At 50.6% G+C, this 24,831-nt stretch overlaps 2 protein-coding genes across 2 annotated transcripts in view; one reads left to right on the top strand and one right to left on the bottom strand.

The window, feature by feature from the left end:
- YPEL1 (yippee like 1) overlaps positions 1-5,332 on the top strand; it is a 24,794-nt gene extending 19,462 nt beyond the window's left edge. Inside the window, exon 6 of the transcript XR_001602541.2 lies at positions 5,189-5,332. The gene's annotated coding sequence lies outside the window, so the exon portion shown is untranslated. The remainder of the gene's footprint in view (positions 1-5,188) is intronic.
- PPIL2 (peptidylprolyl isomerase like 2) overlaps positions 1-24,831 on the bottom strand; it is a 27,019-nt gene extending 2,188 nt beyond the window's left edge. The window contains exons 1-20 of the mRNA XM_016204317.2: positions 24,674-24,831; positions 20,299-20,348; positions 17,344-17,389; positions 15,776-15,838; positions 14,298-14,349; positions 13,314-13,365; positions 11,135-11,226; positions 10,244-10,333; positions 9,749-9,824; positions 8,839-8,996; positions 7,640-7,715; positions 6,976-7,082; positions 6,466-6,555; positions 6,119-6,152; positions 5,380-5,497; positions 1,773-1,829; positions 1,043-1,115; positions 883-945; positions 648-787; positions 328-453 (exon numbers count right to left, since the gene is read on the bottom strand). Coding sequence (XP_016059803.1) covers positions 357-453; positions 648-787; positions 883-945; positions 1,043-1,115; positions 1,773-1,829; positions 5,380-5,497; positions 6,119-6,152; positions 6,466-6,555; positions 6,976-7,082; positions 7,640-7,715; positions 8,839-8,996; positions 9,749-9,824; positions 10,244-10,333; positions 11,135-11,226; positions 13,314-13,365; positions 14,298-14,349; positions 15,776-15,838; positions 17,344-17,389; positions 20,299-20,348; positions 24,674-24,705 — 1,566 coding nt within the window. The 5' untranslated portion in view covers positions 24,706-24,831 and the 3' untranslated portion in view covers positions 328-356. The remainder of the gene's footprint in view (positions 1-327; positions 454-647; positions 788-882; positions 946-1,042; positions 1,116-1,772; positions 1,830-5,379; positions 5,498-6,118; positions 6,153-6,465; positions 6,556-6,975; positions 7,083-7,639; positions 7,716-8,838; positions 8,997-9,748; positions 9,825-10,243; positions 10,334-11,134; positions 11,227-13,313; positions 13,366-14,297; positions 14,350-15,775; positions 15,839-17,343; positions 17,390-20,298; positions 20,349-24,673) is intronic.

The following is a 24,831-nucleotide window of genomic DNA, read 5'->3' as shown; positions in this document are numbered from 1 at the left end:
CCACATGAAGTAAAAAAAAGACCCCGAGATGATGGAAATGGGTGGTGGTGGTAAGAAAACCGCGATCAGGAGATGACAGCCCTTCTCCCAGACCTAGACCCAGTGCCTGGTGGTCCAAGATGTGGGCTCCAGCAGGGCGCAGGACTGGGAAACAGGGCCAGGATACTCTGCACTGGGTGACAGAAGAGGAGGCCCATGGGCTCCTGGGGCCAAGAAAGGGAACCCAAGCAATAGGCAAGGGCTTCATTGAGGTGCAGCCCAAAGGGCAGGCTTGTGAGGGCAAAAACCTCAGGGGCGTGGACACAAGCCCCAGTACTGTGTCCCTACCTGGGTCCAGAGCAGCAGGCCTGCTGCTACTACCATGAGCTGAAGTCCCTGAAACCTCCGCTGGGCTTTTTCTTGGCCACAGAGACAGCTGCACTGGTTGATGGTTCCTCATCTGCTACACGTTTCCTGGGAAGAGAGCACACCAGGCTTTAGCTGCTATGGGGGCCAGGCCCCAAGCTGGAAGCCATGTTCTCAACATCACCCCCACCCTGCAGAGGCTTCCCAGCACCCGCTCACTGCTCGATCCCCGTGCCTGCTATGAGATCAGTAAGCACATGGACTATACCATGGAAACGGATACCAGCTCCCACCCCACTCACGTGGCTGCTGGGTTGATGTACTTGCCCACCCCCTGGCGGTACGTGGGGGGGCCCTGGCTCCCTGGCTTGGGCTGGCTTTTCTTCACTGTGTTCTCTGGGGCTGCCTCCTCCAGCTGTGTCTTTTTCCGCTCCTCGGCAATCTGTGGTGGAGCAGGGACGTGGCTAGTCCGGAGCCCCTCGGGCTGGATAGGATTCCCCCAAGTCCCTCCCCATATGGTGGCTGGACACTCCTCACCTGGACATCAGCCTCCTCGTAGGGGTCCACAAACACCGTGGTGGATTCAATGCGAATCTCCTCCTATAGCAGGGGGAGGCCAGTGAGCAGGGCTGGCAGGACCCCACGCCTGCCTGGCAGAGCCTGGGGAGTGGCCCCTTTGTTCTCCCAGGGTACATACCTTAGGGCGGTCAGTTTTGGGGTCACTCTCCACATTCTCCATGGCTGTTAGTGTGTCAAAGCCCCCAACAACCCTGCAGGAGAGGGGGGCTCTGAATATGAACCTGCTCAGGGCACCCCCAAAGGCCAAGTCCCCACAGCACGGCAGGAAGAGGGGCTGAGAATGGGCCCAGGCCGCAGGCCCACGAAGGCCTCACACAGGGTGAGGGGTGCAGACAGACTGGATTCAGAAAGACCCACAGGGCCAGCCCAGGACTGTGGGCCAGGAGAGGAGGGGTGCAAGAGGCAAGGCCAGCAGGTGGCCAGTAAAGCTGTATTAGGACACAGCATCCACTGCTTCCACACTGACATAGCTGCTTTTGGGCTGCAACCACAAAGCAGAGGAGTGTGACAGAGATCATATGCCACAAAGCTGGAAATACCACCTGGGCCTTCACAGGGAAGGTCTGCTGGCCCTGGACAAGAAGCTGGAGAGAGGAGGTGACCCAGATGCGCGATTTGGGATCACCCAAAGAACCCAAGGGGCTGACTGGGCAGGACAGCCACCAGGCAGGGCTAGAGCTGGGCTCCTCTCCTTAGCCAAGGTCCCCTGCTCAAAATAGAAGCCCCAATTCCCTGCTTCTGCATGGCCATAGCCTCAGCGGGGACAGTCAAGAGGGCAACAGAGTACAGGGCCAGGCCTAGGGAAAAGGCAGCAAGACCCCAAACCTCATGCAGGAGCTTTCTCTTACCGCCCGAAGATGGTGTGCTTCTTGTCGAGGTAAGCGCAGGAGCGGAAGGTGATAAAGCTGGGGAGGACAGGAGGGTCAGGAAGAGTGTGAGAGCTTCCCCACTCCTACCTTGGTCCCCCAGTCCACTGGGCACAAATCAGCCCCCCACACACACACACCCTGCCCCAAGCCTGCTCTGGGAAGCTGCTCACTTGTGTACACGACCCCCATACCCTATCTGTCCAGGGCAGGCTATCAACCAAAGTGCCACCCTGGGGACTGGGGCCTCTGGCCCCCCCAGGAGAAATCCTAATGCACAGCCACCAGGAATGGTCAGGGGAGGCTCAGGCCCGGCCATTGCCAACCTACCATCAGGCAGACACTGTGCCCAGAGCCTGGAGGCAGAGGCTGCTCTGAAGATGGAGCAAACAGACCAGAACCCATCCACTGAGACTAAAGCACCAAGGACTCTGAACCAGCAGGAAGAAGGCAATGAGCAGGACAGGAGTAAAGATTTACACAGAGACACGGGTGCACGTAGAGCAACACTGACCTAGAACATTTCCACTTCTGATTTGGCAAAAAAAAAAAAAAAAAATGGAATTAGGTCTTGGCTGGGTACCTAGTTGGTTAGCGCATCATTCCGATGTGCGTTTGATCCCCGGTCAGTACATAACGAGAATCAACCAATGAATGCATAAATAAGTGGAACAACAATTTGATGTTTCTCTCTCTTCCCTTCCTCCCTCTCTAAAATCAGCAAATGGATTAAAAAAATTGTCTTTAGTGGATGACATAATTCCCGACTACACTGATGTGGATGGTGGGGGTGACTGGAAGGGTCTTGTCTGGGAGGGAGGGAGGGAGGGGTATTAACTAGTAACTTCACAGTTTAAATAGATGTACTTGATTTAAGGCTAGAAGTAAAACATCCAATTTCCAAACCAGGAGAAAGAGAAAAGGAAGAAATAGAAATATTGAAAAAGGTTAATCAGAAAGCACAAGTTAAGATAATGGCAGTATACCAACTGGAAAGATAAGTACACACTTAAGATTCTCAGGTTGAATTAAACCAAAATCCGTGTGTGTGCCATTAAAATAGCCCTAAAACTCCAACAATCTGAAAGTAGAAGATGGAAGACGGTATCAGACAAGACATGAGGGCAAAAAGCATTCCAAGGCAGGCTATAGTGCACGAAGCCACTCCCCAGGAAGCGGTGCAGGCAGGGCAGCCCTGCTGTGACCGTGACACACTGCCCTCATCCTGACACCCCACGGATACAGAGGGACAGAGGTTTCAACCCCCCAGCTTTATCAATATGCATCACCACATTCAACCAGGGACAGTTCTTCCGAGCCCCCAGGTCCGACCCAGCAAGGCCCGCAGACAGGTCACAGATGTCAAAGCCTGTGGCTGTGCAGACCTGACTGGCCACCCAGCAGGTATCTCAGTAGCTCATTTCTAACACAGAGAAGCTTAAAAGACAATAAAATAGTCCTGAAGAAAATATAAAAATAATGAATGGGGAAAAATATAACAGTAAATAACATCTAAGATTAGTTCTTTGAATTAGAAAGAAACTGAAACTACCAGCAACTAACAGGCAGCAAGAGGGAAAGGCACGCACTGCATGTGTACAGACTTGACTGTCCTTAGTGGCAGAGAGTAAGACGTGAAAGAAGAGATAACAAACGAAGTTAAAGGTGGAAACTGAAAACAGTTACACAAAGTAAAAACAGACAAGCCCTTCACAAACCATTCAGGAAAAAGGAACACAGATGTGATCAGGACTGAGAGAGGAGACGTGAGCACTGAGACACCAGGAAAACCATCTTGGAAATCTAGAGCTGGACGAGTTAATTTCTGGCAAAACAGAAACACTCCAGCTGGCCCATGACCTGGAGCCCAACTAAGGAATTAGCATGAATGATCTGCAAGCTGTCTTTGCCCAGCTAACTTCACAAGCAGCTGACTCGAGCGTAAGTTAAACTACCCTGGGCCATAAAGTCATAGCAGGCTCACTGTACTCAGCTGCACCCCACATCCAGACCCAAGCTGACCAGGTGAGACTGGGAGCCCGTACAAAGACAGGCACTCAAGTGAAACTAGTAGCCAGTGGAACACAGTGCAGCAAGAACCAGCCAGATTTACTCCAGGACAAAACAGTCACAGAAAGGCTGCTCAACCTAGTGGTCACATCCACAGACTTCAGGAGAAAAATCCTATCACAGTAACAGATGCTAAGAGAAAAGCATCTGGAAATTCCACCACCTCTCCTAAAAAAGCAGGTCCCACAACAAATTTAAGCAGATGGCAAAACAGCACGTCATGTAGCGGATGCCACGTCCTCTCCCTCTCAGGCCTCACAGGGAGGTGACTGGTGTTCGCACCAGAAAAGCAGAGAGGACACCACCTTGTGCTGATAAATGTATCTGGAAATTCCAAAGGCACTCTTAACAAAAAAACTATTTCAATTATAGAAGAATTTGATAAAGTGGCTGGATATAAAATAAATAGGTTTTCTCTACATAAGCAATAGAACTAGGGAAAAAATTCCACTTAAAACTCCACTTATAATTTGTGGTAATAAATTATAAAATCCCTGTAGAGTAGATTTATATAGAAAGGCAAGGGACCCATGTGAAGAAAACTATAAAATCACATTAGACAATATAAAACATATCCACAGGGAAAGCCAAGTCAAATTCTCAGATGGAAGATGTCACATCTTTTCTTCCAAAATACAGACGTCATGTCATTCCAACTAGACTCCCAACAGAGCTCTAGATAAAAGGATCTTAAAGTTCCTATCAGAGAGTAAAGCCAGAAACTAATGTGAGAGCAGAGTGGAACTGCCTGCATAGCTTCCTACAGAGCCAATGTATTAGTAAGTGTAACGCTGGTGCAGGAATGACAGGCAATGAACGGACAGAAGTCCCGATTTACACAAATGCAGTATGCGGCTCTGGAGTGAGAGGAAAGGGGCCAGAAGCCTATCGGGGAACACCCGCCCCCTGCGCCAGGTTGGGTCCAGCCGCTCCTCTCCCCACACTTGCTCCTGGTGGGCCCCTCACCCCCACCCCACCCCCGCCTTTACATCTGGACATGCGGACACCCAGGCCTGTCCCTCTAGCCCATCCGCATCCTCTCAGCACCAAAACTTAGGCCCACTAGGAACAAGGTGGTGTCCCAGGCATCTGACACATAAATGTTCAGAGCAGAATTCCTGTCCCCTCACCAAGTACCCCCATTGTTATAAATGCACCACAACCAACGGCTGCTCAAGCCAGACCTCGATTCTGGCCCCTCCTGCACCACTACCCCTCCCTGCCACTCCTTTGCCTGGGCACCTGTGCCCACACCCACATCTGCTTCCTGTGGCGCCTTCTTCAGGCCTTTCCGGATCTCCTGGGAACTTGTATCTATTTCTTCACAGGTGCATGCCCCAGACAACAGTGCTGCCTGCTGACTTGTTCTGCACGTAGGTACACACGCCTGTACTTGGGCAGATCTGGTCTGAGCTGTGTCACGTGTGATGCTACCACCTCCCCAGGGTGCTGCTGCACACCTTGCTTGGAGCCCCTGGCCGCCTCCCCAGGCCCATCCCAAAGTCACCCAGCAACTCACAACTGAGACTTGTTGGTGTTGGGCCCCGAGTTGGCCATGCTGAGGATGCCCCGGCCCGTGTGCGAGAGGTTGGGCCGAAACTCATCTTTGAAGGGTTTTCCCCAGTACGACTCCCCACCTGGAAGAGAAAGCAGCACAGATGTCAGCAAGAACGACTGGTTGGTCCTAGCTGAGTGCAGCCAGCAGGATGCAGCCCTGCTCCAGAAATCTATGCTGAGTCTCAAGGGGCACCGGGCACTGCTGGGGCTGTGTCTGGGGCAGGGGCACCTTGGAGGGCAGCTCTGGCGCTCATGAGCCCCCCAACCCCTCGAAGCCCCTACGTGGGGTCTTGCCCCAAGAACAAAGTAAAAGGTGAAGCCACACATCGTTACTGCTTACCCACACAGGCAAGGGAATGGGCCTGGGCCCAAGCAGCTGACAAGCTGAGGGGGCCTATGAGAGGCAGTAGGAGGGTAGCCAGACATCTGGTACAGGGGAACCACCTTCCTCTGCTGTGGGATCCCTGAAGCACCCCTTGGTCCACTGACAAAGGTGGGTGCCCTGGAGGCCTGTGGAGGAGGCAACATGCTCCCACTTCCATCTATCATTTAGGCCTATGACCGTCTCAAAATGAGAAAATAGGGATGTGCCCAAGGTCACCTAACCACATCTGGAAACTTAGCATGTCCCCACCTACCTACCCCCTCATGGCTGATGGAGCAGCCAAAGCTGCCCAGGGAGCCCCAGCACCAGTACCTACCTGTGCCTGTGCCAGTGGGGTCACCCCCCTGGATCTGCAAGAACAAAAGCCAGTGAGCAAGCCATGCCTGTGACCCCATGGCCCTGCCGGCACTTCCACAGCCACCCACAGCCCACAGCCCACTGCCCACAGGAGCAATTCCCCACCTACCAGATGGACTCAAAGGGATCTGAACTCTTGTTGAGGACATAGGCCCTCCCTGGCCACGTATCTGCACAAGCCCAGTGTGGCCAGGCTGCATGCTGAAGGGGCAGGTGCCCTGCCCCTGAGAAGGGGCTCCCACATATGACAGAAGTCACCTCCAGGATTCATCTGCCCTAAGGCCATCGCTGACCCACATCACTCACCACAAAGTTCCTGATGGATCTGTGGAAGATGGTGCCATCATAATACTGCTTCTTGCAGAGCTTGATGAAGTTCTCACAGGTTTTTGGTGTCTGCAAAACAGCCCAGATACTTCTGTGAGGCATGAAGGAGCCAATAGAGGGTCATGAATGCCACCCAAGCCCTGATCGCACAGTGGAAGAGGCTCAGCTACCCAGCCCAAGCGATGGTAAGGACCCACGTTGCTAAACTACTAGACATTTGCAGCTGCCAAGTCCAAGAAAGGGAAACGGAGACGCCAACAGAGCGGGGGGGGGGGGGGGGGGGGCAGACGGGACGTGTTTGCCACCCAGACTGGGGCCGAGAAAATTGCAGCACATGGCTGACAGAGTCCAGAGTCCCTTCTGGGGAGGGACGTGGGGGCACCACACCTAGAGAACAGAGTTTTCTACTACAAGCACATCCTAGGTGCAGCTCCATGTTTAATACCTGGAAATGACCCTGGGCAGGGGAGGGACGGCTGCCACACCCACCATGTCGCAGTGCAGCTCCAGGTTGAGGTCGCCCCGGCTAGTGTGCAGCCGCACGTAGCCCTTTTTCTTCACAAACTGGTAGCGCAGCACATCCTCGTCAATGGCAGCTGCAAGCAGAGGCCAAGTGCTGGGTCTCCCTCTACCCGAAGACACCACGCCCACACCGGGCACAGAGGCCTGGAACTCGGCCCCGGCCCTGGGGAAGCCCAGGGTCTGCCCCAGCTGAGCACAGGAGGGGAAGGATGGGCTCAGCAGTTGAGGCAGGGATGCTGGAAAAGCCTGGACCCAGGGTGGGAAGGAAGTGAAGAGAGGGGAGTGGAGAGGGGAGGGTTGGGGACCTAACTGGCCGAAAACACAGGTGGAAGAGGGCTTGGGGACAATGACAACAGCAGACTTGGTGGAGGGCTAAGACACCCACGGGCAGCCTGGGAAGAGGCCAAGATGGAGGCGCCAGCAGGCAGGGCAGGGCACAACGCAGGGAGGGCTCCTGCCCCCGGCCTAGCCCTCCCCACCGCAGACGCAAACACACCTTCAAAAGGGCCTGTCCCCCTGACCACTTCTGAGCGGCCGAAGACCCCACAAAGCCCAGACATGAGGACAGGCAGGCAGGGCACCTGCCCCGGCCACTATGGAGCAGCACCACTGGTGGAGCAAAGGCAGCTACCTGCTTCATGTACGGTCTCCGGAACCATGGCGGTGGAGGTGAAGGAGGCGCTGACCTTCCCAGTGGAATAGTGGGCCTGCCAAGAAAACGGCAGAGGAACGTCAGCAGCGTCCTGGGAGGCTGGTGGCCTGGGGACATGGCAGCCAGCTGGCCCAGTGCTAAGGCCCCTGCTCAGCGCCTCTCCTCCAGGAAGGCGTCCCTGGCCATCACCCAAAGATACCACCAGAAAACTCCTGGAGGACAGGATGGCCCAGCCCGGACTGGCCTTTCCCTAAGGCCCCAAAGGATGAGGGACTCTAGAGTCCTTTTAAAAGTTTCCAATTTCTACAATAAACACATTATATTTTTAATCAGGAAAACATAAACCCCAATAAATATTTTTTTCATCCTAGGGAGAATGAAAAAATAAAAGGAGGGATTTCTCCCCCTCAGGAGGAAGTACACCAAAATGCTAACAGCCATTGTGTTAGTGGTGGAACCATGAACAACAAACTTTTTCTTTTACAAATTTTCCTGAATACTTCTTTAAGGAGGGAGCCGCAGAGCTCCACCTCCCCATCCCCACAGCCCCAGCTCGGGAAGCTGAAGAGAGGAAGGGGCAGCTTTAGGGCCTGGCAGACCAGGGCACAAATCCTGGTGCCATCACTGCCAACTGAGGGCCTCAGGGCCAACTACTGGGTATTGTAAAAAGTGAACCTGACTGCCCAGGAGGGCCCGGCATACAGCAGTCCCCAGCACCACTTGTTCCCTCCCCTCAGCACACAGCGCCCCTGAAAAAACCCCCCTCTCTCTCCCTGGGTTTGCTCTGGGCAACAAGTGACCAGCTCAGTATAGCACTGACTCCGTGCCCCACGGGACATCCCCTCCCACAGACCTGCATGCCTGAGGCTACTATATCATGCGGTACCACCAAAGCCACTGGGCATCATCCACCCAGCATGTCTGTTCCAGGCTCCCCAGCTTAGGCCAGAGCATGAAGCAGACCCTCCATGGCTGGAGGTCACCTTTCCTGCGTGGACCCCAGTACACCCATCTGTCACCCCCAGCCTCCTCTGTGCAGCTGTCCTCTAGGCCGCCAGGAGCTCCTTGACTCTGGGGTCCCACCTGCTTCCCCTCCAAATGTATCCCAGGAGCCCTCCCAGGGGCCATGAGGGGCAGGTGGCTCAGGCGGGCAGCTGTGTGCCCCTCTACCTACTCACAGCATTCAGCTTGTCCACCTTCTTCTCGGGGGCCTTCATGGTGGCTGCCAGGACCTCATCCCCTTTGAATTCCTTGTAGAGCTCCTGCAGTGTCTCTCGGGTCTCAGCGTTAGTATTTTTCAAATAATAAGACGGGTCCTGTTTGGCCTTTTCTTCATCTGCAAAACAGCACGGTGGACCGGAGGAGCTGAGCCCCCAGGAATGTCCCCAGGTGTGCATGACGGGGACAAAAGGCCAGAGCTGGCTACACCAGCACAAGTCCCAGACCAGGACACAGGCCGAGCCTCCATCACAGTGACACCTTCATAGTTGCTGCAAACCCAGGGAGGCATGTGTAGGGAGACAGTGAGGAACAGCCCAGAGGGCAGCAGTCTGCGCACCAAGGCTTTGGTCTCTGTCCCTGGCCCAGCCTTGGCCCCAACAGTGTTCAAAAACAGCCCCAAACCACAGGACCCCGGTGGTGGTGACTCGCTAGCTGAGCAGTACCCACACTCACCACCCATCACGGGACCCACCTGCCTAACACCTGTCCCTGCAGTGAGAACAGAGACAATTTCTAAGGAGCAGAGACAGGGCCCACCCAGGCACCTGAGGGCCTGGGCAAGGAAGCAGCCCAAGGGTCCTTGGAGCTGTCTTGAGTGGGAGGATCGGGTATATCAGCCTCTCCCGCATGAGGCTGTGGGCACTAAGGCGTAAGGCCTGACTGGCACCTACAACATCAGGCCCCCTGTGGGCAGATGTGGTCCTGCCAGTCTTAGCACAGGAGAAGGTGAACGTCAGCTCAGGAAATTCCAGACCTGCCTCTGCCTAATCGAGGCTCTGGTCCCAGGAAGGCAGGGGCTTTGGCCAGGGAGCACTGACCTACTTTGCCGCAACCCCTGGCACTCAGACCACCCCTGGCTGTTCATACCTGGGTCTGTTATTTTCATGTTATTCTTAACATGAAAGAAGTTGGAGACGTTGAATTTGTCCAAATTAGTAGGGTCCTGTGGCAAAAAGAACACACATAGCGGAGTGAGCCCAGCCAGGTCCCAGGCTGTGGCCATGCAGCCGCCCCAGGCAGCAAAGGATAGGTGGGTGGCATGAGGGTCCTGGAGCCAGGAGGGGAGAAGCCTCTCGCTGCAAGGAGACCTGGGGGTTGAGCAGGGAACAGGGGTGCCAGGGAGAGGGCTCTGCCCCGTGCAGGGCCACAAGCAGAGGTGGGGGGCAGACTGGCACAAATGGCTAGCTGCTCCCCAAAGGAGAGCTGGAAATGGGGGCATTGCCAGGAGCAGCTGGGGAACCGCAACCAGACAGGTGGTGAGGAAGCCACTGAACCTGGGTGGAGAGATGGGGCTGGTAGAGGACAGCCGTGCCAAGGTTCTTGGATGACCCCTCCTGAGAACACAGGGGAAGGGACACTCACCTGAAGGGTGATGATGTCCTGCCGGGAGAAGGGCTCATCAGTCAGCAGGTCTCGGAAGTTCTTGGCCTTGATATTTAGCTGCTCCACTGCCTGAAGCCAGGAAGAAGCCAGCGGTCACGGTGCCTGTCCCTAACCTGGCATTGGGAGCCTACAGCCCGCCCAAATAGCTGGCACTATTCCAGCATGAGGAAAGACAGACTACTCTGCACGCCCTGCCACTGAGGAGGAAGCTTGTAGAGCCCCAGAAACTCAAACTCAGCCCTTTGAGCAAGGTTCCTCACAGGACACTCTCATGACAAGTGTTACACATCTGCAAACAGGTTCAACGAGTCCGCCCATCTGTACCAAGCCCCCCAAATCTATGCACACTCGGGTGTCACCTCCAGAGCCGCTAGGGCAGCACTGGCCACCTGGACCCTGCCAACGGCCAGGGACAAGCATAAAAACAGCTCAGAGAGGGCTTCCTGCTACGTGGGGCCCATGCCCCTGCAGTCTGTACCCTCTGCTGGCACACCTGGAGGAGGACTGGTGTGGAAACCAGAGCTTCCTCTCCCCCACACCTGCCCACCAGCCCACGTCCACTCCTCTTGGGAACTACCAGGAACTGGGGGGCTTAAGACTCCCCTCGAAGCCCCAGAGCCTGCCCTCAGAGCACAGGTTCCCTCCCAGGGCCTGGCTAGTAAAAGTCTTCCCTGAAGATGACTGTGGGGAAGACACCTGGATAGAAAAAAACTATGCAGGTTTTAGGTCAGAGGTCACAGGAAGGCCCTTTCTAGACTGTGCCGATGGCTCTCAGAATGTCGGCTCCACAGGGACAGGCTGTGCAATCCCAGAGCGCCCAGGAGCACACACTTAAAGAGCCTATATGTGACACAGTCACAGAGAACTTACCTCATAGGCATAGACGTTGCCAGTGGTCCTGATGGCTACGATGTGGGTGTTGTTGGTGAACACGGTGTACAGCACTGGGCAGTGGTACTTCTCTAGGGAGAAGGCATGCACAGCGAGACCCGTCAGAGAAAGGGAGAAGGCAGAACCCTGCTTCAGCATGCCCAGAGCAGGGCTCAGAGGGACAGCTGCTTAAGCCCCCTCCTCCCTCACATGGCCTTCCTCAGAGGCTTCTGCTCCACCAGGCCCCAGCCCGCCACTGGCAACATTGCCTTGGCCGCCACCTCTACTTCAGACTCTGCCACGTCCCTCACTCTGTCGCCTGGGATTTTGCAACAAACTCCTGCTGCTCCCCTGCTCCACCAACTGCCTGCAGGTAGCTGGGAGCCTGTTCAAATAAGTCCCAACAAATAAACTGCAAAAACGGGGTGGGAGAGACACATAGATTACGAGACTTAGAGGTATCAACCACATGTACTTGTGTGGACTTTTAAAAAATCTTGACTTGAAAACTATATAAAAATAATTACGAGAGCATTCTGGAAATTTGACTAATGGCTGGACAGTCAATGATATTAAGGAATTCCTGTTAATTTTTTAGGTGTGTATGTACTGAAGTATTTAAGCATGAAATGACACAATGTTTGCAATTTGCTTTAAAATCACCTAAGCAGGTGCAGGTAAAATTAGACCAGCTGTGAGTGGCTGGAAACTGAAGCTGGGTGATGGATACTGGCCAGAGGGTCATTATATTAATTTTCTCTACTCTCATGTGTCTGAGATTTTCAATTAAAAACAGAACAAAACAAAACAAAACAAAACAAAACAAGGTGACTGCTAGGTCAAAGTTGTTAATAGGCAAAAATTAGGACAGCTATCATTTCTCCTTTCTGGCTCCCGTCTGAGTCCTCCTGTGGCCACTCAAGAGCCACAGGGCTGCTCTGCACCCTGTGCTCCATCCCACCCCAATCCCTCGGACTATGCCTCTGCTTTCCGCCTCTCATTCACACTGTTCCAGCAACACTGAACTCCTCATTATTCCCAGACTAGCCTCAGGGACTTTGCACTGGCTGTGCCCTCTGCCTAGAATGTTCTCTCCCCACACAGCTCCCTCCCTCCTTCCCATCAGATTTCCACTCAAACCCTGTCCATGAGTCTTCCTATGATCACCCCTCTCCCTACCCTGCTTTACTTTTGTCCCTGGTAGAAGCAGCAGCACCTGACACACTATGGTGATCTGTTTCCAGTTTCCTCCCTTCCCACTATGTAAGTTTCAATCATTCCAGAGAGATCTGGCCTGCTCTGCTCTCTGCACATGGCAGGCACTCCCTAAAGATTTGCTGAATGAGACATACTGTGGGCCTCCCCAAATCAGCTGATCTCCAAGCAGGGAAGCCCACAGCACTTGGCCACCAGGGCGGAGCTCCCTGACACCCAGGGACTGTCTCTGAAGTGCTGTGCTTCTGTTTCCCTGAGACCCATTAACTCATCACTATGAATCAGCACCTACTATGGGCCAGGATCAGGGGTCAGAGATGAGTGTTAGACGGGCCCCAGCCTCAGGTGCTTCAGCATCTCACTGAAATGCACACACCCAGTGAGCATGGACACCAGCCTTGACCATGTTATCTGCATGGGCCAAGAGAACCACGTCAGGCCCAGCAAGAACAGAAAGCAACGCCAGTGCCCTTGGGGGTTGCCTCATCTGACCAATGACAGGGTGTGTGCAGATATAAAGCAGGAGGACCCCCGATGGACTAGGGCTTTACGACCAGTGGCAAGAAGACCAGTCCAAGAACCACCCAACAAATCCATCAGACCCCCACAGCCACTGCCCAGTCACTTGCCCTGGGCCTCTCAGCCTGTGCAGCTTCTGCCTCCAGCTATGAGCAAACCAGACACAGGGCCCACCTGTGCCCACAAAGGCCACCAGAGGCCCACATGGCCCAATTGCCTTTGTGGGAAGAAATACCCAAAACCCAAGGTTTCACCCCTCCACCCTCAGCTTTAAAAACTACTTGGACCTTTAAGAAAAAATGTTGTTATATCTTTGAGAAATTAAAAGCAAGCGTCCAGCCTGATCAGAAAGGAAGTTCTCTGGTTGTACAGAGAAGTTGGCAAGAGGCAGAGGCTGGGTTCTTGACGGCCAGTCCTTGAGTTGGCTGTAAAAGAGACCCCTTACCTTCGCTGTTCTTTGCAAAGTTCAACTTGATCAGGGACCGCCCATCCAGTTTCTGGAAGTAGAATTCATAATTAATAATAATGAATAAGTGGCTGATATGAAGAACTGCTAAGGCTAGGTGACACAGACAGACTGGAAAAGTCTGACCACTCAAGCCTTCACCAGAGGAGGCAGGGGTGCTGACCTGGGGGCCCCAGGACACAGTGATTAACCTAGGTAAGGGGGCTGTACAACAAAAGCCCAGCCTCTGAGCCAGCAAACTGGCCCCAAGCACAGGGGTTGACATCCAGGCTGGAGGTCAAGGCCGAGGCCCAGGTTTGTTTATACTCTATGATGTTCAGACAGTTTCATGGCAATCACTGATTATTTCTGAAACTGAAAAACAAATGTATGCCCTGGCCGGTTTTTCCCAGTGGTTAGAGCGTCAGTCCGCGGACTGAAGGGTCCGGGGTTCAATTCCGGCCAAGGGCACATAGTTCAGTTGCCAGCTCAATCCCCAGCCTGGTCAGGGCAAGTGCAGGGGGCGACCAATCAATGTGTCTCTCTCACACTCTAAAAAAAAAACAACGAATTATTTCTTTGGTTCGGTAGTGGTCGCTTTATTCCGTGTGTAACTATTTAAGAAAGGCAAAACACTAAAAAGCAGGGGAAAAGGAATAAACATACCTAAATGCTAAGAGCAGTTGTGATGGGATCCTCTGTTTTGTTTTTAATCCTCACTCGAGGATATGTTTATTGATTTTAGAGAGAGGGGAGGGGGGAGAGAGAGAAACATCAATAGGTTGCCTCCCATACACTCCCTGACTGGGGATCGAACCCGCAACCTAGGTATGTGCCCTGACCAGGAATTGAACCCACAACCTTCTTGGTGTACAGGATGACTCTCCAACTGAGCCACCCAGCTGGGGAGGGATCCTCAGAACCAAAGGGCAGGCGATAGAACAGTGTTCACTAGCATCACTTAACCTCCTGCACAACCCTTACCTCGCCATTGCTGGGGTTGGTCCCATACTTCTTAAGCCAAGGAAGAATGTTCCTGAAGGGAGGAGAACAGAGAGCATCAGCGTGATGGGCAGGTACAGCACAGTCCAGGTGGCTGCTTCCGGGGATAGCTGTGAAGGGGCTTTGCTCCGCTTCACTTCTGCTAGCAGAAGCCAAGGAGAGGAGCACCTTGCCTCATCAAAGGAAGCGGGGGAGCCTGGCCAGCTGTGGCTCAGCGGTTGGGCATCAACCTAGGATCCAGATCGTGGTTCGATTCCTGGTCAGGGCACATGCCTGGGTTGTGGGCTTGATCCCCAGCAGAGGGCGAGCAGGAGGCAGCCGATCAATGACCCTCTCATCATTTGATGTTTCTCTCTCTCCTCCCTCTCCCTTCCTCTCTCTGAAATCAATAAAGATATATTTTTAAAAAAGGAAGCAGGGGATATTTCTGGAAACATGGTTTCAAAGTATATTCAGGGTTTTTATTGAGGTTATGTATAAACAAGACAAACTAGCAAAAAAAAAAGATGTACATAAACGGTGATACATCTATAAAATGAGATACTGGACCACCATCAAAATTATAACTTCCAGAGAATTCTTTTTTTAAAAAAATATGTCTTTACTGATTTCAGAGAGAGGAAGGGAGAGGGAGAGAGATAGAAACCCCAATGAGAGTCATTGATCGGCTGCCTCCTGCACGCCCCCTACTGGGGATCGAGCCCGCAACCCGGGCATGTGCCCTGACCAGGAACTGAACCACGATCTCCTGGATCCTAGGCTGATGCTCAACCACTGAGCCACGCCGGCCGGGCCAGTAATTCTTAATGACATGGGAAAAGCTCTCTTCATGACTGAGTAAGGAATGGCTCCAGAACTCTCCATGCTATTATCTCAACCATGTTACCACAAATCAACTCAGAAAAAGAGGAGGAAAAATGGTTATTCCCAAACAGTGTGACCACGGTACATTTTTCTTTTGAAATTTCTTACAATTTTTCTAAAATAAGTCTGAAACGTGAGAAAAGTATATAAGCTGGCTTATGTTGGAACATAAAACTGAACATAATGCTTCAAAATACAGCACTGGAAAAATATGCACCCTGATTATGACTCTTTCAAAAAGTGAAAAATATTTAGTTCATTAACATTCCAAAACAAGTACGAGTGGCAATTAGAACACGCGGAACCCACGTGGGGGGAGGTCAATGCCACTCCAGGAAGAGGCAGTAGCACCTGCCAGCAAAGCTGCCTGCCAGGGGTCACAGCAGCATTGCTGCTTCATCTCTGAGGCCCTGGCTGTCCCTCCTGTGTCCCCAAAAGACCTACCCAGGGCTCCCGAGGCCTCCAGGGACCCCAGCATGGCCTGGCTTGGCACTGCTTAGAACCACAAACCCTCCAGCTGGCCCCACATCCCCTTCCCGAGTGGGTATCAACAATCTCACCCCATTTGTTAGCTCAAAAGTCAAGGGAGAACTCACAGCAAATCAAAGACGACACCTTCAGGGGTGCAGACTGGATAGTTGAAGGGCTGCAGAGAGAGGCTGAGAAAGAACATGGTCACTCCTGGTCATGCAATGGACTAGCCAGGCCACTCCCACATGGCTATGACCTCCCTTTGCTCCTCCCTCTTTCGGTCATTCCTCCAACAATTCTGGTGCTCCTCTGCACAGCATGGGTTAGATGCCAGCACAGAGGCACCCTCACATCCCTGCCTCTCAGAAGCTCCCAGCACAAACCAGTAAGTACAAAGCAAGGGTTCCAGGAGGTGGTAAGAGGGGCTTAGGGACAACTGCAGCCTGGTCCTCTCCATACTCTGTGCTGTGATATGTAATACACATGGGATCATGTTCAAGGCCAAAAGAGGTCCCTGGAGGTGGCCTGGGAAAGGCAGGACTAGAATTCGCTCACTCTCCAAAACCTCACATAGCAGGCATAGGTAGGCCATACTTTTCTACTGAGAAATGCCCTCTCCCATCTGAAGAGACTCTGATGGGGTCTCATAGCCGGGGGTGCCCTGCCTGCTCCTAACCACAGATTGTACACACAGTTCTCCCCACATTTCCTAGGGGCAGACACGTGACTCAGTTCTCATATTTGGATGGGGGGTAGAAGGGCCTGCAGAGGCGCAGGCTACCACAGGCCATTTGCCACCTCAGGAACGGTCTCCTTAAGAAAAAGTGCCCACAGATGAAGGGAGACCATACCTGGTGGACTTCCTTCAGCCAATACCCTTTTCCTTGCATGGGATTTCTGTCACTAGCCATCAAGAGCCCTGGCTGACGTGGCTTATTTATGTATCGGTCACCTACAAGTTTGGTCAGCACAGATCAGTCCCCAGGACCTAGACAGCCTGGCAGCATGGGGGAGTACCTACCTGGACGCTGCCCCAGGAAGCCCTCATGGGGCAACCTCACCCCTTTCTATCTGGCCCAAAAGTCTACTCTAACCTAGTAGCGCTGCTAGAGCAGGACCTGGCACCAAATCAAGCTCCAAGCAGCAAGAAATGTACATATATCCTCTACCAAATGCAACCTAAAGGGCACATTCTCAAAGCACATTTTTACCCAGAACCCAGTGTAGTTAAAAAATAGGAGAGACACAGATCAGAGACCTGTTGCAGGAACTGGGAATCAAGGATGAAAGTATTTTCATAAAACCAATTCATACCCAATCTGAATAAGACATTCTCATGGGGCTGATGACAAAACCTGGTGGGGGTGGGAGAGAAATCCAGCCAAAGACTTACGGGCCTCATTCTGAGCACTGATTCTCTCAACAGTCAAACAGGCTTAACAACCCTACCCACCTTGGACGGTACAAATGAGGGTAAAAAAACAAAGCACTTGTAAACACAGGCACAGAACAAGCAGAAAAGAGACATTAGCTCTCCTCATTGTTGAGTCACCTTCTCCCAGTTCAGAGAAGATCTTGGTGGGGGAACGAAGACGGAACCCACATCTGCACCTCCAAGGGTCACATTCACTGTCAAATAACTAAGTATCAGAGAATGATTAAAAGAGAAAAATTAAACTCTCAAAACTCTTACCTGCAGTGGTCAAAAGGTAAACGACGAAAATTTGATTGTGGGATGTCTGTTTAAAACAAAAATAAGAGACAGAATATTTATTCTGTAAAAAATTTCATGTATGCATCCCTACTAACAAATCAATTACATTTTTTAAAATATATCTTTATTGATTTCAAAGAGAGGAAGGGAGAGGGAGGGAGGGAGGGAGGGAGAGATAGAATCATCAATGATGAGTCATTGATCAGCTGCTTCCCGCTCGCCCCCTACTGGAGATCGAGCCCAAAATCCAGGCATGTGCCCTGACCAGGAATTGAACTGCGATCTCCTGGATCATAGGTCGATACTCAACTGCTGAGCCATGCCAGCCAGGCCCAAATACATTTTACCTAGTGCAGCAATTGCTTTGGATCAAAAACTTTCAATAAATAAAACCAAAACACATGGGGTACATCAGGAAAGAATTTAAGAGGAAAAACAACATACGCCATACCTAGTAGATACTGGGGGTTTGATTCCAGACCACCACAATAAAGTGAATATTGTAATAAAGTGTTCCAACAGATTTCTTTGTTTCCCAGTGCTTATAAAAGTTATGTTTATACTATTCTATAGTCTATTAAGTGTGTACTAGCACTATGTCTAAAAAATGTACTGTACGTACCTTAATTAAAAAACACTTTAGTGCTAAAATTGCTAACCATCATGAGCCTTCGGTGAGTCATAATCTCTTACTTGGTGGAGGGTCTTGCCTTGATGCTGATGGCTGCTGACTGATCAGGGTGGTGGTAGCTGAAGGTTAGGTGGCGGAAACAATTTCTTAAAATAAAACAACAGTGAAGTGTGCCGCATCTATTGACTCTTCCTTTCACGAACAATTTCTCTGTAGCATGTAATGTTGTTTGATAGCATTTTCAGAACTTCTCTCAAAACTGGAGTCAATCCTCTCAAACCCTGCCACTGCTTCATCAACTAAATTTATGTAATATTCTAAATCCTTTGTTGTCATTTCAAAAACCACTTTCTTTGCTCATCCATAAAAAGCAACTCCTCATCCATAAAGTTTTATCATGAGATAGCAGCAATTCAGTCACACCTTCCTACTTCTAATTCTAGTTCTCTTGCTATTCCCATTACGTTTGTGGTTACTTCCTCCATTGAAGTCTTGAACCCCTCAAAGTCATCCATAAGGGTTGGAATCAACTTCTTCCAAACTCCTGTCATTGTTGATACGCTGACCTCATCCCACGAATCACGAATGTTCTTAATGGCATCTGGAATGATGAATCCTTTCCAAAAGGTTTTCAATTTACTTTGCCCAGGTCCATCAGAGGAATCACTATCTATTGTAGCTACAACCTTATGAAATGTATTTCTTAATAAGACTTGAAAGTGAAAATTACTCCCTTGATCAATCCATGGGCTGCAGAATGAATGCTCTATTAGCAGGCTTTAAAACAACATTAATTCCATTGTACATCTCCATCAGACCTCTTGGGTAATCAGGTATATTGTCAATGAGTAGGAATATTTTTTTTTGGAGCAGTAGATCTCAACAGTGGGCTTAAAATATTTAATAAACCATGTTGTAAACAGATGTGCTGTCATCCAGGCTTTGTTGTTCCATTTACAGAGCACAGGCAGAGTAGATTTAGCATAATTCTTAAGGACCTTTGGACTTTTGGAATGGTAAATGAGCACTGGCTTCAACTTCAAGTCCCCAGCTGCATTAGCCCCTAACAAGAGTCAGCCTGTCCTTTGAAGCTTTGAAGCCAGGCATTGGCTTCTCCTCTCTGCCTAGGAAAGTCCTAGATGGCATTTTTCCCCAATATAAGGCTGTTCCATCTACATCAAAAATCTTTTGTTTCTTGTTGCCACCTTCGTCATCTTAGCTAGGTCTTCCAGATAACTTGCTGCAGCTTCTACATCAGCAGCTGCTGCTTCACCCTGAACTTTTATGTTATGAACACAGCTTCTTCCCTTAAACCTCATGAACCAGCTTCTGCTACCTTCAAACTTTTCTTCTATAGCTTCTCACTTTTCTCAGTATTCACGGTACTGAATATACAGTTGGGGACTTGCTCTGGATTAGGCTTTGGCCTAAGGGAATGTTATAACTGGATGCTCTTCCAACCAGACTACTGACACTTTCTCAAGGCTGTTTTGCTTTCATGTCATTTGTGTGTTCACTGGAGTAGCACTTTCAATTTCCTTCAAGAGCTTTATGTTGCATTCACAACTTGGATAACTGGTGCAAGAGCTCTACCTAGCATTCGGCCTATCTCAGCTTTCCACATGCCTTTCTCACTTAATCATTTCTATCTTTTGACTTAAGGTGAGAGACAGGCAGCTCTTCCTTTCACTTAAACACTTATAGACCATTGTAGGGTTATTAACTGGCCTAATCTCAATACTGTTGTACCTCAGGAATGTGGAGGCCCACGGAGAGGGAACGACCAATCGGTAAAGCAGTCAGAACACATGCATTTATTCATTGTGTTTGTTGTATTATATGGGCATGGTTCATGATGCCTCAAAACAATTACAATAGTGACATCACAAGATCAAAGATTACCACAACAAATATAATAATGAAAAAGTCTGAAATATTGTGAGAATTACCAAAATGTGACACAGGAACACAAAAGTGAACAAAGGCTGTTGAAAAACCATACCCAGACTTGCTCTAAACGCAATGTCTGCAAAGTGCAATAAAAGCAAGGTATGCCTGCCTGTATTAACCTGAGAAAAGAATGTTATTTTAACCTACATTAAAAAAAGCAAAAACACCAAGATTAAGCATTTTCTCATATTTTTGGTGTTCTTCCTCTTTTCTGAATTGTCTGCGTCCTCAGCGCATTTATCTACTATGTTTCCATGTTCTTGTTAATTGTTAATTTTTACAGGTTCATTGTATAGTGAAAACATCATTCCTTAATTACATACCAAGGGGAACAGAAGGATTTCATGCCTTACCTGGTTTCTTGCCACCATAGAAGTGAGTGTATTCAGCACAGGTAATGTACCTGAAGAACAGAGAGAGAATCTTACTTCCACCCCCTTTGTGAAGAGGACAGTCTCTGGAAGTAATGAATAACTGAATCACTTCACTCATTCAGTAAATGCTTATTAAACACCTACTATGTGACAGGTACATAATGATAAACACAACAGACCTGGGGGTACAAAAACAACTAAGCAAATTCTACCAGTACTGCTTTGCTCTCAAGAAAATGAACTGAATATAACAGAAGGCTTGATGGTGAGAAGGAGCTAGCTATGTGAAGATCTGGGGGAAGAGCTTTCTAGGCAGAAGGACCAAACAGGCATATCACATATAAAAGCCAGGAAGCAGGAAAAGCTCTTGTGTTCCCAAAAAAGGGTGAAGTCACTGACAAACTATGCGTGGGGGACTGTGGCAGCAGACGAAGGACACAGATGGTGGTTATATCATGAGGGGTCCTGCAGGCCATGCGAGGACTCTGGATTTGCTATAAGCGGGATGGAAAGCCGTTGGAGGGTTTGGAGCAGAGTTCTGACATGATCTAATGTAGCCCTTAAAGCATCACTCTGTTTGCTCCGTGTAGAGGGACAAGCAAGAGAGGCAGCAGAAATCTAATCAGGAGATGGATTTTATCGGAGAAGCAAGATGGCGGTGTAGGTAACAGTTGCACTCGCCGCCTCCCGCAACCACATCAAAGTTACAACTAAAATACAGAACCACCGTCACTCAGAGCCTCCTGAAATCTGGCTGAACAGAAACCCCACAACCAGGGACCTGAAGAAGCACCAAGACCGGTAGGAGGGGCAGAGACGCAGACGGATAGGGGTTGAATCCCGGAGACGCAGCCGGCGGCCCACGCCCAGTGCCGCGCTTTAAACCCGGGAGGGAATCTCGGGGTGGAGGTTTCCCGGAGGAGAGAGGGGTTCCAGCCCCACATCAAGCCCCCAGCCCAGGGCTCCAGGGCCAGGAAGAGACTTCCTCACACCTTCGGGCTGTGAAACCAGCAGGGACTGTCGCTGAGGGTCGCGGAGGCTGCAGGAGCCCCAGGCAGCTCCTCTTAAAAGGCCCGCGCATGGACTCACTCAGACGCCCTCCCTCTGAGCCCAGTGCCGGGCAGCAGCCTGAAAGGACCTGGGACAATGGGGAGGAACTAACCTGCCTGAAATCGGGGGGAGAGCTGGAGGGGCAGTTTTCTCCCAGGCAGAAGAGCTGACAGAGGCCACTGCTCCTTTGTCGAGTTGTCCCCGCACAGAGCAGGCAGGCAGGCGCCATATTTGAATCGCCAGCACCTGAGACTCACACCTTTGGCCCCGCCCCTCCCCACCTGCAGCTCATCCAGGCCATTTCCAGTGGCTTTTCTACACAAGTGGTCTCTCAAGCCTCATGCTTAGGACTTTCCTAAAATCTCTCAAACAAGCAGCAGCTGGCCTCAGCATGCCCCATACATCTTGATAAGTGGCCCCAGGCCTGGCACTAGCGGCAGCTGCATTGGTTCATAGCTTGGCCTCTCCTGGGCTCCTCCAAGCCCAGCACAAGTAGCAGTCAACTACGGTTTGCTGTGTGTAGCTCATGCTGGCAGCCCTGGGCAAGGCGCTGGCAGAGGCTGACTTTACACCTCCCAGGAGACCCCAGAGACAGTGCACCTGGTGGTCAGACTCCACCACGCTGGATTACAACCCTACCACACCCACAACTGACACACTGAAGGGGGGCACTTGGTGAACATCAAAGCCCCACTAAAGTAAATCCTGCTCCATAGGGGTGTCTCCAGCACAGCAGCTATTTGGCTGTATTGCAGCTGGTCCCAGCCGATTGGCCAGAGGGTTAATTCCTCCCAGTGATGCCAACAGCAACCAAGGCTCAACTACAACAGGACAGTGCACACCGCCCACACAGGGGAGCACCTAGAAGGCCAGCTCAGGTGACGGGAGGCTGAGCCACTGGACCCACAGGACACCTACTACACAAAGCCACTCTACAAATTGCAGGAGACACAGCAGCTCTACCTAATACATAGAAACAAACACCTGGAAGCAGCCAAAATGTGGAGGCAAAGAAACATGTCACAAAGGAAAGAACAGAAGAAATCTCTAGAAGAGGAACTAAATGAAATAGATCCAAGCAAGCTAACAGATTCAGAGTTCAGAATTTTGTTTATAAGGATGTTTAAGCTGACTATTAGGGAAATAACTGAGAAAATCGATAACGTAATAAAGGACCAATTTGAAATGAAGGCTACAGGAACTGAAATGAAGAATAATTTACAGAGAATCAAGAGTAGAGTAGAGGACGCTAAGATTCAAATCAGCAATTTGGAACATGAGGAAACAAAAAACACCCAACCAGAAGAGCAAAAAGAAAAAAGAATCCAGAAATATGAAAATAGTTTAAGGAGCCTCTGGGACAACTTCAAGAGGCCCAACATTCATATTATTGGGGTGACAGAAGGGGAAGAAAGAGACCAAGGAATTGAAAACCTATTTGAAAAAATAATTACAGAAAACTTCCCCTACCTGGGGAAAGAAATAGACTTACAAGTCCAGGAAGCACAGAGGGTCCCAAACAAGAGGAACCCAAAGAGGCCCACAGCAAGACACATCATAATTAAAATGCCAAAGGTTAAAGACAAAGAGAGAATCTTAAAAGCAGCAAGAGAAAAGCAATTAGTTACCTACAAGGGAGCACCCATACGACTGTCAGCTGATTTCTCAACAGAAACCTTGCAGGCCAGAAGGAAGTGACAAGAAATATTCAAAGTGATGAAAAACATGGAACTACAACCAAGATAACTCTACCCAGCAAAGATACCATTTAGAACTGAAGGTCAGATAAAGAGCTTCACAGATAAGAAAAAGCTAAAGGAGTTCATCACCATCAGACCAGCACTACAGGAAAAGTTGAAGGGTCTTCTTTAAGAAGAAGCTAATGAACAAAAGAATCTGACAAACTAAATAGATCCAGAGACATTGACACATGCAACAGACAGTCATATCTCAGAGGAAAGATGGAAGGGGGGTGGAGGGTGGGAAGAGATAAACCAAAGAAGTTATATGCATATATGCATAACCCATAGACACAGTCAATAACAGGGTGAAGTCCTGGGAAGGGGGTGGAAGCAAAGTGGAGGGGGTCAATTTGGGGGGGGGGGGAATGGGACACCTGTAATACTCTCAACAGTAAAGATAAACTAAAAAAATTAAAAAAATAAAACAAAACTGCTCTCTTGATGAGGCTAAACCTTTAAAAAAAGGAAAGAAATCTAATCAGGAGATGACTGCAAAGGTCCAAGGAGTTGACATAAACTCCGCCTATGTGGGGATTGGTGGGCAAGAAAGTGGTCAGTTCCTGGAAGAGCCAGCAGGACTTACTGATGGACTAGAGGAAAATAATTGCTGAGGGAAAGAGGCACCAAGGCTAACTCCCAGACTTCTAACCTGAGCAAACTGAGATAGGGAAAATGGGGAAGGGGCAGGCTCAGGAACTGAAAAACAAGGGTTGTGTTTGGGGCATATTAAATTTGAGATGTGTACTGGACCTCCAAGTGGAGATGTCGAGTAAGCAGCTGACTATTGCAAGACTAGACAGATCACTCACTGGGAGATGGGAAGGAGGATCCCAAAGAAGGGCTTCAGAAGGAGAGAAGTGGTCAATTGTATCGTATGCTGTTGAGGAGCCCAACAAAATGAGGACTGCGAATTGACCACTAGATTTAGCAAAATTGACCACTAGATTTAGCAAAATGGAAGTTACTGGGATCCTTACAAAAGTAGTGCTGGAAACACTAAAGTCTGACTGAAGTAGTTTCAAGAGAGAGCAGAAAACAGCAAGTACACACAGCTCTTTCACGTAAGAAACACGGTGGCAGCTGGAGGGAAATATGAGTAAGGTTGGTTTGTTTTAAACTGGAAGATTCTGTACATGTGTGTAAGCTGATGGGCGTGAACCAGCACACTGGGAGGGACAGGAGACTAATTCAGGAGCAGAGCTCGTGAGTGGAGAGGGGGGCGGTCCAGGGCAAAAGCGAAGTCGAGGGGGCTGTGTCCGAGTAGCGCCGAGGCTGCGGGAAGGCCGCGCCCAGGTGAGGACACCTAAGGTCTATTAGAGGAGACGCCTCCAAAGCCGGGATCCCGGGAGATCTCGGCGGCTCGGGGGGAATTACCCCTCTGGGGAGGAGGCGGAAGCTTCGGGAGGAGGCAGAAGCTTCGGATGGAAGCGACACCTGGGAGGGGCTCTGGGGACCAACTTCGAAAGAGGGAAGGGGGGCACCGCAGAATGCGGGACAGGCGGGGACTGAGGCAGGGCAGGACTCAGGCAGAGCCAGGAGCGCCTGGGTAGGGCTCAACTTACATCTTGTCCTTCTGGTGTTGTCGCTTCCCCATGGCGGCAGCGGCGGCGGCGGCAGGACCAGCGAGCGTGGAAAATGGTCAACAATCCTGCCCACGGCGTCTTGACCGAGCTCCTCTAAGTACTTCCGGGTCCCGCCCCGGAAGCGGGCGCTTGGCATG

The sequence above is a fragment of the Miniopterus natalensis genome, chromosome 20 (assembly GCF_054644295.1).
Source record: "Miniopterus natalensis isolate mMinNat1 chromosome 20, mMinNat1.hap1, whole genome shotgun sequence".
Taxonomy (NCBI): Eukaryota; Metazoa; Chordata; class Mammalia; order Chiroptera; family Miniopteridae; genus Miniopterus; species Miniopterus natalensis.
The sequence above is the reverse complement of the archived record's forward strand: the minus strand, read 5'-3'. Positions and strand labels throughout refer to the sequence as shown.